At 37.2% G+C, this 14,923-nt stretch overlaps 2 protein-coding genes across 2 annotated transcripts in view; both read left to right on the forward strand.

Annotated features, from left to right (window-relative positions):
• The window catches only part of LOC124164735 (nardilysin), a 37,279-nt gene that overhangs the window by 11,589 nt on the left and 10,767 nt on the right, over positions 1–14,923 (forward strand). Inside the window, exons 8-14 of the mRNA XM_046542024.1 lie at positions 5,578–5,698; positions 6,169–6,387; positions 6,498–6,627; positions 7,169–7,415; positions 9,900–10,050; positions 10,273–10,406; positions 10,973–11,042. Coding sequence (XP_046397980.1) covers positions 5,578–5,698; positions 6,169–6,387; positions 6,498–6,627; positions 7,169–7,415; positions 9,900–10,050; positions 10,273–10,406; positions 10,973–11,042 — 1,072 coding nt within the window. The remainder of the gene's footprint in view (positions 1–5,577; positions 5,699–6,168; positions 6,388–6,497; positions 6,628–7,168; positions 7,416–9,899; positions 10,051–10,272; positions 10,407–10,972; positions 11,043–14,923) is intronic.
• LOC124164751 lies at positions 1,214–2,876 on the forward strand. Its single transcript, XM_046542025.1, has 3 exons — positions 1,214–1,303; positions 1,432–1,628; positions 1,770–2,876. The coding sequence occupies exons 1-3, from the start codon at positions 1,296–1,298 to the stop codon at positions 2,216–2,218; spliced, it is 654 nt and encodes a 217-aa protein (XP_046397981.1). The 5' UTR covers positions 1,214–1,295; the 3' UTR covers positions 2,219–2,876.

Below are 14,923 nucleotides of genomic sequence, written 5' to 3' on the forward strand. Positions count from 1 at the left end.
TCTGCAGCGGATTTCAAAAATGGTTGTTTCAGTAATTGTTGTCATGCCTAAGTCACAGCGTGGCCGATAATAGAATTTTGGGGAGGGGATATGGTGGGAAAGGAGAGCATATTTGGGGGTTTTGAGTTTGCCAGTAGGATTAGGGGTGTATTGCCATAGATTTATAATCAAGCATTTCTTTGTAGCGGCCAGAGATTTTTCAAACTATTAATTTTGCCTTTAATTCAATGAGGATAGTAGTAATTTTTAGATCTTTTCTAATGTCTTTGTTTCTGATACACTACAGAGCCCCAGTGATTTTCCTGATCGGTTTGTTTTCTGTAGTTTGAATTTTATTCAGTTGGGTTTTTGCTGGCAAGAGTGAGACTGGTGAGGCATAAGATAGCAGAGGTTTCAGCATAATTTTGTAAAGTAGAATCTTGGTTTTTAGCTTAAGTCTGGAATTCCTGTGAAGAAGGGACCAAGTGAAGAGGCCGCTGCTAAAGTTTTTCCTGGGTTGAATGAGTGAATGACTGTTAACGTAACTTGCTATTGATCAAGAAAAGTTAAGTATCATGAACTTTTGTGTTTGAAGAACATAATTTGTAGAAATTAGGACGAATAAAGCACATGTATGTACTGAGGTGTTCAAGAGGGAACTTGCATACATTTCAGAAACAGTTGTGAGCTCCAAAATCATGTAGAAATACATGTTTGTGTTTCACGGGGAAAAGGTTTTATTACTTTACATTTACAATTACAATTACACGGAAAAATTCCTTGAATTCACTTTTTAGGTTCCTGAAAACCATTATGTCAAGTAAAACCTTGCACACCGACCTAAGAATTCATTTTGCAGAAAATTTGCTGAAACCGTAATCGCAATTAACAATAAACACACTGTTTTACACTTCGTTTTGACTGACTGTATGACCGCCCGCAAAACGAACAACCTGCAACGCCCGCCGCTTCGCGTTTTTCCTCGCGCAAAATTTTAAAGACTTGACGTTATCGCGAAGCGAAGGTGCGATAAACGAATGACGATCTCAAAATTTTCGTGACGTTATCGCGAAATTACGTTAAACGGGGTGACGTAGAACGAGGACTCACTGTAATTTATTGGAGTTCGTGTTAGCTGAGGGCTATTATTTGATTTTTTCCCTCCACTGAAAACCACAGATAACTTAATTAAAATGATGGAGTATGGTTTTTCTTAGGCTGATTCTGGCAACCTTCCTGTGATTGATTCAATCATGACGGCAAGGTATTTCAGGGAAATTGATCACTTCGTCGGTGCCGAAAGTTGTTGCTGAAAAATGGAAAGGTAATATTGGATATGCTGAAGTGTTTCTGAAATTTTTTCTTGTTCATATCAATGTGTGCTTTGCGTGTAATTAACTCGTATTGGCGAAAGTGAGTGTTCTCTACGTGAGATGCTTATTCTTTCGGCAGGTCCGGTAGAGTGTCTTATGGTGACTCGGCAGTGGGCTATGTGCAGGTGAAAAGATGTGGAAATATATGTTTCGTGCGAGCCAGAGTTACTCTAGAACATAAAGTACGAAGCAAATGCTATATCGTGGTGGTGGAAGTGGACGAGGAAATTAGCATCATTAACAATGCTAAATGCCTTGACTGCAAGGCTGCTAAAGGTGAGGGCATATATTTATTTTACTGTGATCAATTTCAGAGCAGTTTCAGGGATCAATTTCAGTTAAGTTTTACCACGCTGTCATGAATGTATTATTATTGGAATTTTATGGGAATTATATGGAATTTTATTTTCTTTAAAGGTGGCTGCAAACATGTTGTGGCAGTGTTGATGAGGCTTCGTAGAAGAAGTGAAGAACCTGCTCCTACCTCAATAGTATGTTATCGGCGGAAATCTCGGCTATCAAGTGTAGTTGATGGGGAAAGGTGCATCACTGCCAAAGAGATAGGATCTAAAAGTGATGCACCAGCATCGGTAGATGATGCATCAGAAACCACCTTTTTAAATGCTGTTTTGGCAGAAAGGGAGAAGTTATGTCCTAATAGTATACTGATGAAACATTTTCATTGCACAGATGATGTTGATAACCTTTCCCTCCACCTACTCAGTCGTAAGTTTTTTGCTGATGGAGGTGGAACATTCTCTGATTTCATTGATTTTTGTAGCTGCGTAATGACTGAGGATGCTTGCTCTAAAGCAGCTACTCTTACGTCTTCACAATCTAAATGTTCCCTTTGGGAAAAACTTTGATACAGTCGTGTTACTGCTTCAAAAATATATGATGTTGCAAATTGCAAAACCATGAATGGTTCTTTAGTAGAAAATCTGCTTGGGGGATCAGTTTTTGCTTCTGATGCTATGAAGCGTGGAGTAAGATTGGAGCCAGAGGTCATTATAGAAGCAGAGAGGAGGTTGAAGGTAAAAGTGGCTAGAGTTGGCTTATTACTGTCCCCTACCTTTCCAATACTTGGTGCTTCTCCAGATGGCTTGATGGACCATGCTGTAGTTGAGGTGAAGTGTCCATCTAGTTCCAAAACTTTTAAACGCTATGTATCAGACTCTGGTGTGATCGCCCCTAAGTACATGGGGCAATTGCAATTACAAATGAAAATGAGTGGGTTGAAAAGAGGGGTCTTTTGTGTAGCCTCTCCGGATTTTGAGAACACTCACGAAATATCAATGCATGAGGTCAGTTTTGATCAGTGTTTAATTGATGGTTTAATTTATGCTTCATTGAAATTTTGGGAGAAAGCTATATTTCCAAAATTTGAAGTAATTTCATAATAATTGTACTTATTTGCTTTTATATCTAATAGTTTAAAATGCAAAATGTATGTATATAATATGAAATATATGTAGTTATGAATAATGTACTGCTTATGTAACCTAACATGTATATACTGTCATAATATTGAATGCAACACCAAAATGTAGTATAGCCTAAGTTAAAATATATATTTCTTTCATTGAAACATTTTTCAATACTTTCCCAATGGGACTGTGTGAAATAAAACATCAACGCTTAATCGAAGTATCTTTTAAATTATAGAATTTAATAGCAGAATGTAAGCATTTACCTACCTTCATTTTCGTAACCGTTTACATAATCAATAGGCCTTAGTTCAGTTGGTAGTGTGAGAATATGCAGTAGGTGTTTGAGATGTGGGTGTGGAGGAGAATAGGGTCAAGCTTTATGGGGTAGAAACTGGAATGCAGAGGAGGCGAGGTCCAGACCGCCCCCCCCCCCTGGCTACGCCACTGGCTGCAGGCTCTCAAAAATTAGGTTTGAAGGAAGGATGTTAGAAATTTGATACAGGAACAGGGAAAGGTTAGCTGGGAAGGGAGAGGACAGGCTCTTTCAACGACCTCGTAGGACAGGCTGCATAGATGGAATGAAGAGTAATGGGACTTAGGGTAAGTTGAAGAAGGTAATTCAATGAGGGGAGAGAAAAGGTTGACAACGAGACTTGAAATCAAGATATGCTGGCATTAGGGTTATCATATCATTTTTTATTACCTCTGAAGAAAATATGCTATAATATCAATGGACCCTGGAGGTTTATAAGGCCACCAGCTATATAAACACAATCATCAAGGTATTTCACAGTAGAAATATCTATGCAGGCATGAGGAGCAATAATTTTAAATTCTCTGAATCTGCGGATTAACTGCTCCACATGAATTCGTAAGCTTGCAATCTTCTTAGTTTCCCTAGCATCCTCTTTACACCGATCCTCACCATCAGAGACACTAGGAGGCCTGACGAGGTTACATCCCTTTGCCAGCAAATGTTGCTGCAAGTGCTTAAAGCCTCTATCAGCCATTAGACATACCCCAGGCCTCAATTTATCAAGAAAATTACATTTTTTTACAATGTCTACATCAGAAGCTCGTCCTCCATAACCACTAGAGATAAAATTTATCAACCCATCTGGAGTTATTGATACCAAATACTTGATGGTATTACACTTTTTGTAATCCGACCAAGTTAAAGCTTGGTGAACACTGTCACCAGGCTTCTCAATCTCCACCTCAAAGCAATCGATAATACTCTTAACTTTAAAATATCTTGCCTGGAAGGCAACAGGAAGCTCTTTAATAATGGATTCTGAGGAAGGCCAGACTATTAATTGCTTTAATTGTTTAGCTATAACATTCACAAATTTTCCAAACAATCTGCACGCTTGCGACTCGGAAACCCCGAAGTCACTCCCTATCCTGCCGAATGAATCATTCAATCGCACTTTTATCAGTACAATGAACACAATGTCTTCAGGCGTCAATAATTTTCCTGCGTAGTTAAGGCCCTCCTGAAGTAAATTAACAATGTGCATATTGTCCGGGCTGAGCCCTATATACCTTTTGGGGGTTTTCACACGAGATTTCTCGTACTCTCCCGACGAGCTCGTGCGAAGATCTCATCATCGTCACTGCGATCGTCGACGTCGCTCAGGAATTCCGTATCGGAATTCAAAGACTCATAGCCTTCCCCTTCACTATCACTCAAGTCCGTGGTGCAAATATCATCCACATTCAATTTCTCCTTGATTTTACTCACATAGCAAACCGATTTATTGCTTATTTTTCCATGACGCTCATCCCGACGAACGGCATGCATCCAGGCTTCTCTTCTTTTTTCCTCCTTCGGAACGCTGACGAAAATTTTTTCTGGTGTAGAAATAGAAGTGTTTTTGCACAGCGGAACAATGCACCATTTATAGTATATCCTTTTTTCAGCCATTTCTTCCCTAACTCACAACGTGGCTCTTTCAAACCGGCCTCTACTATGTTGCTGGGCTTGGATCTGCGACTTCGTCCTGAACTATGACGTCACAGAGTAAAATTGGTGGGGGCGGTAATTTTTAGCCCGCGAAACAAGAAGATTTTTGGGAGTCATTTTCTGTAGTGTAAACTGAACTTTGAGCGGAAAAAAGTATGTTGCAGTTGCAAGTATTTACTGCAGAACATCAGCATACTGTTTATTAAAAGTATGCAATTTCCCTATTGTGAAGGGTGATTCCTATTGGACTACGCAAAGGTTGTGAATGGTGGCCAAATTTATTATTTGAATGATATGTATCATGATTTTATACATTTAATTCAATTGTCTTAACATAATATTGTCCTACCTGGCTGTGCATTCCTTGTTCTTTAATGTGTGTAAGATTGGTCGTTGCAGTTATTTGGCACTTTGGAATGAGTAACAAAGTTGACATTATCAAAAGTTGCCTTTAAAATGAAAGACATGCATTGCAATTTTACCATGAGTTTCTTATAGTGTAGGGATTAGAGAGCAAACAAAGTGAACAAATTAATTGGTTTAGCATCAGAAGTCAAAGAAAAATCATGAAGGGAATTTGTAATTCAGTGCCCTAAAAACCTGCTCTCATATTTCAATCTTTTTTAAAAGCAATACCCCCAGGCCAGTTTCTGGGCCCAGAATGAAAATGGTACAAATGAAAAGGTAAAGGGTACTGGTAAAATAGGATTTATTAAATTCATACATGCTTCTGTGTAATCTACTTATGAATGGATTACATACTTATTTTGTTTCATCCTTTATTTATCCTATTGCTGTTTATGATAAATTTTCATATTTTTCTTCCTAGGGTATGGGCACTGGACATATATGCAGGTGTTGGAGATGAAAGCTTTGAGGACAATGACCTATTCTGCCAATTTTCTCTTTCAATTGTGTTAACTGAGGCTGGTTTGAAGAATCTAGAGCAGGTGAGAGTCAATGATTTTCAAATTCAGGGTTTAAATCACCTCTTATTTGATGTTCTTGTATAACTTCGTCATGGAAAACGAAAATTGCCTTAGGATGTTTTTTGCTGATGTATTTTTATAATTGTCTGGTTTGATTTTGGACCATCCTTGACTGGTAAATTACTTATTATGTTAATGCCAAATAATGGATCATTGTGATGGCTTGGTAGGTCATCATTATCTATTTCTTTTGATGCAGTTGTTAGGGAGAATACTTAATCGTATGAAAGGCAGATAATCTTTCCTGAGCGAATGAATCTCTGTTCTGTTGGTCAGTCATATCACTTGTGCATTTTGGAATGGTTCATAGTATTCATTTTTCATTTCTGGATGCCGTGGTCGGTTTAATGGCAGGTGGTTAACGAAATTTTGTTTGGCTAAGTTTCATCTTCATTTAAAAGCATTTTTTTTTCTGTTTCCATATTTGTCAGGTTGTTGGGTCTGTATTTGGATACCTTGATATGCTCAAAAAGGAGTGCCCCAATGAGCGAATATTTAAAGAACTTCAGAAGATTGAGGAAGTATCATTGAGGTACCTAGAGGAAGAGGCAGCTGTAGATTATGTGGAGACATTATCAGAGAGCCTTCAGTATTACCCTCCGAAAGACATTCTCACAGGGGCATCTTTGTTTTATGAGTACAAACCTGAGGTGGGTGTCTTGATTTTTACCTTGTGTACCATCTCTGTTGCGAAGAATGCTTAATATTACTGTTGCCACCTTGTGTATTCATTTGATGGAATCATTTATTCTCCTTGTAGGATATAAAATCTGTACTGAGCCTACTAGTGCCAGAAACTGTCAATATTTTGGTTTTATGTAAGAATTTTATCGATTCCAATGCTGCATGCCTTACTGAACCATGGTTTGGAACTCAGTATACTGTTGAAGGTAAGTTATTTATGATAGGTTGTAGATCTTTGTTTTAGTGTTTATCTTTGTTTAATTCATTGAAATAATCCCTCAGATTTTTTTTGTTTCATTGAAGTCCACTTTTCAAGCATCTGTTTCAGCAAATCATTGAAAATTGATTTGTAAGCATACATATTTTACCTTTAAGCATACATATTTTTTATTGAGAAGAAAGCTTCCATTTAATCTGCATTCTATAAAAATTAGAATACTTATTTTTTGAAAACCCTGAAAATTGTGATATCATTCCTGAAGTTGAAGTTGTTTCGGGTTTCCCACCGGATGAGGTTCTCCATCTCTGCTGATGTTTCGATGGCCGTGTCGTCCATCCTCGATACCTCAGATCTTTCTTCATTCCTGAAGTACTTAATATACTTCCTTTTTCACTAATAGAAATCATCCTACCTATGTGGAGCATTGTAATTATAATCAGTTGTGTTCTTAAGTATCTAACAATTGAATAATTACTTAAGCTGTATGTAATATGCTAAGGATAAAAGCACCTTTGTTTCTTCCATAGATATCCCATCATCGTGGCTGAAGTCAAGAAGTGATGGTAACTTTCATCTGCCACCAGAGAATATTTTTCTACCTAATGACTTTGAACTTCTTCCTGTCCCAAATGGGCCGAGTCCACCACACCCAGTTTGTGTGAAGTTTGATGAGTCCCTTGAGTTATGGTTCAAGCAGGATTTAAAGTTTCGGTTGCCACAAGTGCATTGCTGCTTCTATTTCATCTCGCCCATTGCCTTATCCTCACCTCAAACGTAAGTGGAGCAAGAGTGTGTCATATTTAGCCATGCATAAAACTTTATGGCTCAAGGGTTCAGGTTTGTGTGGTAACTTTGGTGTTGGCATCCCTCCATGTGGACCCAGGTTCAAATCGTGGTAGTGGTGGGGATTTTTCAGGGACTACCTTGATCCCTGCTCGAGTGCTTTGTGAAGGGAACTTCAAGTACAGCACTCTATTGGTCAGATGGATCATAAAGCCATAGTCCACTTGGAGCTTTTCATTAAGAGCAGGCTAATGCCAACGCGATGCCCCTTTCCACCCTTCTTTCCTTACCCTTCTCTATGTCACTATTTAGCTGTCGGTTGCCTCCTCCAAACACCACTTCATTGTTCAGCATTTTTTGAATTTCAACATTTAACTATAATATCTATACATATACATATGTATCAATTAGGGATGGTCGGATAGGATACCTCTGATCCAAATATCCGCGGATATTGCCCTTCTTCTGATACATCAGATCCAAAGTTGCGGAAGACATAGGATCTGGATCTGAAATTTTAAATAATAGCTTCAGTGAATGCAATGTCCCACAAGGGTGTAAAGAGTTCTGATTCTCTCTTCGAATGCACTGTCACATGCGATTCTTGTCCTACTCATGAACTGTTTTGTTTGAAAGCTCTCGCAGAGGTTACGTAGCAGAATTTCAGCCATAGAAAATAAAAAAGGCAAAATACGACTGGCACATAGTGTGACCCTTCCCAAGAAATCGAACAATCAGCGGGGGAATCTCAGCATCGTAGGATAATAACCACGTCTAAAGTAACTATGTTGCAAATTTCAGAAAGCCACCCTCGGTCGTCCATCAGCCTGTGCCTCTGTTATTTTTTTTTGTTTCCGAAGTCACAAAGACCATAAATCATTGTCTTCTAAGGAAAATTTCAAATTACACGAGAACAATAGAAGCGTGTTTCATCCCTACCCCGTCTCACCAACTGACCTTTTTCAGCCTACCTGCTTAAATTCTGTTTCTAGACGACAAATGCTAGGTGAGTGGCTTTCTGGGCCCGAAGAAGTCTCGATATTTTCAACAATTAGATGACAGATTTAAAAAAGAATTAGACCAAACGCGACGCATTCCTGACGATATATATTTATTTTTCAGCTCTAATTGATTGTCACTAATTTTTCTATTTACAATTAGACTATACTAATATGCAGAATTGTCCAAACAGCACAATTTTCAAAGAAACAAGGGCAGTATTAGCCCCTCAAACAAGTAGAGACAGATCGGAAACGCCAACTGCATATATCACATAGCTCGCCCGGTTTCGCTTTGAAGGCAACGACGTCACTGAAGCAAGATCTGACTTGTTCGTCCTTGACTCCCTCATTTGTAGCCTTGTTGCTTGAAATACGGAGGGAGCGGCTCCTTCCCCTCCACCTCTCCTTTATCGACAACTGCTGCCCACCCCTTCCTCATGCTGAGCGGTTGAGCATCTCGTTGCACGTGATGTTAATGCTGTTTTAAATACTGTTGTGTTGTTTATTGTGCAGTTGAAATTTAATTTAATGATATACTGATAAAATTGTCTTTCATTGGGTAGAAACAGTTCTATTGAAATAAGGAGAACCAATGTATGCCATGTGCGTGCACTGTGGCGTGAAATTATCGTGAGGAAATGCTAAATCCACCTCTCTATGCTGAAGCATTTTCGGGCGAAACACAAGTCGTGATGAGAAAGTGACAGAATTCAGGGGAAACATTTGTGAGTCAAATTTGAATTTAGTCGATGGCAGTAGGGTAGCCAGGAATATCATATGGGGGGTCCAAAAACCAGGGGGGAAAATTTTTAAACAACAGGGTACAAAGTAGAGGGTTTCAAACTAATTTTAACACCCCTCATAATCGAAGAAAACTTCATTTCTCTAAGAAATTCATTCTAAATTCATGATTTTTCAATATTTTGTTTCCTTTTATGAAGGAAAGTAATTGTGTTTTTATATTTCGGGGGATCTGGACCCCCGGACTTCCCCCTCTCGCTACGCCACTGGTCAGTGGTTTATCGGAAGATTTTTCCTTTTTTCGTTACCAAACCCAAGCGTAACAGTTTGGGTCCTGAGCATGTAAAGATGTTTTTAAAAAACAACTTGAAAGCTTATAAAAATGATTTTTAAATTATAAAAATGTCAAAATGCGTATGAAAGTCTGAAAAGCATTCCTTTGATTCTATGTACCCAGAATGAACTTGAATGATTACATAAATAATATAAAATAAATAAATACTTCGTTTAACAGGAGGAATTTGAAAATGCATTTGGATCCGATAATATCCGATCCGAAAGATCCAGCTCCGAAAATCAAGGATCCGATCCGAATCTGGATTCGAAAAAGTCCTGGATCCGTCCATCCCTAGTATCAATATTATTTTGCAGTTATCTAACTGTGTATTACTTGAATGACATGCCCCATTATGGCATTAGTTATGAATTTGAATTTGATATTATTTTTCCTCAGGCTTTGCATGCAGGATATGTTTGTATGTTTACTCAAGCAACAGCTGGTAGAGGAAGTGTATCCAGCAGATATGGCTGGACTATCTTTTGAAATTAAAACCTATGACCTAGGATTCATCCTGAAAGTCTATGGATTTCACGATAAGCTCCCGGTAAGTAGTATCTTAATTTTTATGTTGATTCTATTCTTTTACGTAGTTAAATGCTTCAATGAGTGTGGAGAAAATAGCTACTACACTTCTCTTCAGGTCATGCAATTGTTGGCCTTCCATCTGTTGATATTTGAAGTGCATGCTGAATGAATGTTTTACCTGTGATGATCTTATTCATTGATTAGCTTAAAATTGCCATGAATGTTTTTTCTTCTGAAACAGCTTCTCCTTGAAACAATTATACAGAAAATGATGGTATTTGGGAAGAACTTGAGTGAGGAACTGTTTGAAGCGATGAAGAAGAAACAGCTACAAGCATATTACAACACTTTTCTTAAGCCTAAAGATTTAGCTCGGTAAGTGTATAGTAAGTACAAAATGGGCAGGCTGCCCCACTCACCCATAATCATTAGATTTCAAACCATCAAACCCACCCACATCAGGAAAAATTGTGGAATGTTATCATGACTATCATGAAAAAACACATTAATTGATAGACAATTAGTGTTTTGACTATTTTCCTAGGGATTCAGATGATTTTAGAGGGGGTTGATTCAATGACTTCTTGTCGTATTTCATCTTGTTCATCCCAACCATTTGTATGAATCAGTTAGTGGTCATAAGTGGGTTTTATAGTAGTATAGAAGTGCCTATGTTTCAACTTAAACAATCATTTTGATAATTGTGGTGAGAGTATCTCCTACATAATTTAGGGTCATTGCTGTGTTGGATGTCGTAGTGATGACTGGGGCTTAGCTTGCTCCTACATGTAATCAGTTGTTCCATTCAATCTAATCAACATTTATTATGGTATCTAGCTGAAAGCTGAAAGAGTTTGACATGTGTATACTTTTTTTCTTCCTTATTGATTTATGATTATGTAGCTAACTTCATCCATTTACCCTCTGTATTTTTATTGCAGTGATGTTTACCTGTCTTTGTTGAGGCAAACCTATTGGAACAATGTTGAAAAGCATTCTGCATTATGTCAGGTAAATATAGCAGTATTAAACTTTGAATTGCATATTTTTGAGTTTGGTATTAACAACAAATCTAAATGTATATAGGAGCCAATCAATCTTATTTAATGATAGAATTTCTACCAGTACAGTTATTTTATTCCAAATCTGAGACCCTTGGTACTTATTCCAGTCATGATGTATATTTGTCTGGGAGGTTTAGAGAAAGCGTTGATTTCTTGCTAAATTTTTGGAGTGCTGAATTCAATTATGAGATTTTTGAACAAAATTTCTTACCATTCATTGAATGAGTGGGCATCAAATTGTGCAGGCTATTTGCGGTCTTTTATTCATATTAATTAAGTGCAGTTAATGATGTTTATTGTCCATATCCTATTAAAAAAATAGTAATCCACTGTAACTATCTGCTTATTCTATTGTATTTGAAGGGAAATTCAATTTTTAGATCAAAGTGTATTCAATTTGGTTGAATATTTTAATTTTTTAAATTTCATCTTGGTTGGTTTGGTTACTCTTAGTGATGTTCGAACACCTAATTTTACTAACTCCATTCCAGCATCAGCACTCTTGTGTGGTAGGTTATTTGTATCATAGGGGTCAAATTCGATGTATGAAAGACACATTGGTTATGGGTTTTTTTTGCTAAGGTTGGTAAAGTATGTATTGTGTGTGTTGTCATCCAGTGTATAAAATTTTAAAATTTGTCACGATTTTGCTACATGAAGGTATAATTCAGGTATATTCATAGGTAGGCTTTACTAGCACCAGAGGTAAATTAAGGCTTGAAATTGGCTTAGAAAACTAATACAGGCATCCCCCGAGTTACGTAAGAGATGCGTTCCGGCAGACTCTGCGTAAGTTGAAATTTACGTAAGTCGAACCTTTGCGTTAGTGCCTCAGAGATTGCGATCGGCTCGGTGAAATTCTCAACGGAGAAATGAGCGGTAAATTCTCGGTGAAGTTTCATTCAATTCACTGCGATATTCATGAACTCTACCGCGTATTCTTACGTTATTAGATACAAAATCGATAAACATTAATATAGTCTGGGAGTTGCATCTCGAGCATTGCCAATCAAAATGCGTAATATTATTCCCAGAGTTGACAGATCGCGTGGATTTGGGAAAGTACGGTATCTCAACGCTACATTACTAAACTGAATACTTAAATTGATTCATAATGTTATACTGCGATCTAAGGGCCCAAAGAATGCATCGTCTACCTACCTATAATCACTATATCTTCTGCCTTTTATATATTACGTTGATCGATGAATCTGGTGGTTTCACTGTCACAGTTAATACACGTAGAAGGGGTGTCGAGGATTACGAGCAAATAACACACAAAAAATGCCAGTAACTTACTTTATTCTTAGATACATTCACACGCACATACACTCAATCTTTCACGCACGGAAACATACTTTCATTCTCTCATATCTCAATAAAATAACGTGAAAATATCATCATTTGAATATTTACTTCGCTGGAAACATCAAAGAGTATTTCCAAAGCACGAAGCTAATTAAAAGTGAGCTTTTATTCAGCCAACTCCGTCATTAACGTGCAACAAAGTTAGTGGGGAAAAGCTTTCAATGACGCAATATTCATTTACAGTTGCACACAATACGAGAGAACGAGAAAATGCTGCAATAAAATTTTCCGCCAGAAACATGTAAACAATTATGCAATTAATATCGTGTGTCAACTTTTTCTTAACTTTTTCGCGGCGTTCATTGCCAACACTCAAAATTTCAATGCCGTTACGTGGGTAATAAACAATTATTTTCCGCAATAAAGATTTCTGCTTGAACTTCATTTTATTTTAATTCCACAGATGGAAATGTCCAAACTTAAGGATACAATTTTTAAATAGTTGAAAGTCGGAGTTCGGGTGTGCATGCTGTATAAGAAGTTGTATCGTACAGGAATGAGCGCAACCACATCCATCGCTAGAACTGCAAATTTTTACGTTGATTGCTGACTTGGAATTTATAAGCGATTTTTCTACAGAAATTAAAGAAAATTCCTTCGAGGAATAACAAAAATGGGTCACTTTGTTATTTTTAACACGTAAAAAACTCGATAACTATTCGATATTTTTTCTATCATAGGTTGTACGAGCGAATATCTGCTTCTTCGCGGTCGCATTCGAAAATTAACGTAATCATTTGAAATACGGTTATCGCTTACGTAAGTACGGATTTATGTAAGTCGAGACGTACGTAACTCGGGGGATGCCTGAATGTAGTGCCATTGGTGTACTTAGGAATATACCTTGGGGGGGTGAATGGGATGGCGACACTTCCCCCCTAGAAAAAATCTGGTAAAATATTTGAAAAATGACATGCCTGGAAATACATTTTTCGTCATTTTGACTAAAAATTGAACTTAAAGCTGATGCAGTTATTATATGTCAAAACAAGGCAATGGTTTTTATTTTTATTTCTCTGAGGCTTTGGGGAGGGATCTATCCCCTCATCCTCCCACCCCCCGTAGTTATGCCACTGTGTAGTGCTACATATTAAGCTCTGGGGTAAAGCGTCTTAGATTATCTATTTCTATCTGATGTAAGGTACAAACTTGGGTGTCGAATCCAATTAGTTTTTCTTTCAGTTTATCTATGTGTTTGTTCTTGCCTTAAATTTTGTGGACATTATATGGCAGTAAATTGATTTTGTGATCTTTGCTGTTATTTCTAAATTTTAACATTTAGAAAATGATCTTTTTTCTCATTCTCCTTGGCAGAATCATCATAACCTGATTTTGATAATCTATAATTAGAGGTCCATGAAAGTGGTTTTATTTTTTTACTAAAATTAGTTTTAAAATTATGTGTTTTCGGTTTTATAGAAAATCTTGACGGTGTTATTATAACATTACAAATTTTGCACATTTTAAAGTTGTTTTGTCATTTTTTGGTACACGTTTCTTGATTGCTTTTACTTTTTTTTAAAGCAATTTATATAAAATTTAATACAATTTTGATATTACGAAATTTCACATGAAGCCAAATGAAAGAAATGGTTCAATTTATATTGGTTCAAGATGTCAATGGTTCAAACATTAATATTATTGAGTAAGCAAGAAAAGGTGCACGGTGAACACTTCACTTCATTAATTGTCTTTGTGTGGAAGACTGGAGCAAAAATTGACCAAATTGTGCTGAAATTCGTTTTCAGTATAATTGTATTAATTTAGACCAATAACACAATATTTATGCTCTTCCTGCTTTGCTTTCCCTATAATCGGGATGTATTCTAGGGGAGGTAGTTACAGAGGGGAGCGTGGGTTGGCGTCACAAGGATTTTTTGGCGTGTATCCTTGTGACGCTACCTCTGGTTTTTTCCCCTATCTCTTCCCACCTTCCCCCTTCCCGTCACTTACCTCCCCTCTCCCCTTTCCCCTCCAATCACCCTACCACAGAGTATATATCTCGGCAAATTCTTATGTGTATCACTAGTCTTGAAAATGGTACAGTGTAACCGAAACTAGTCGGCAATAAAGTGTGTGTTTTGTAGAAAAGCAAAGTAATTTCCTTCCAACCATATTAGGTATTCTAATTAGGCGTTAAGTTCAGGCATTCTAGTAATAATGTATTACTTGTTATTTCTTTGTGCTGTATTATTATGCCATTTCTGTACTGGTGATCTACATTATTTAGCAGTACAGATCTCATACTTAATATCTTGTTAATTACTAGTATGTTGCTACTTGTCGCAGCAGATAGACATAGTGCTTTCTCATTGAAAAAAATTGTTTCGGATTTACCTGTAATTTCCTGTGCATATGGTGGTTAGTATGTGATTGTAGTGTGATTCTGGGATGTATCTATCATGTTCTTTGCGTTAAGATCATATCAAGCATTGTTTTTACATGCCGTTTTTTATTTTT

This window comes from Ischnura elegans, chromosome 1 (assembly GCF_921293095.1).
Source record: "Ischnura elegans chromosome 1, ioIscEleg1.1, whole genome shotgun sequence".
NCBI lineage: Eukaryota > Metazoa > Arthropoda > Insecta > Odonata > Coenagrionidae > Ischnura > Ischnura elegans.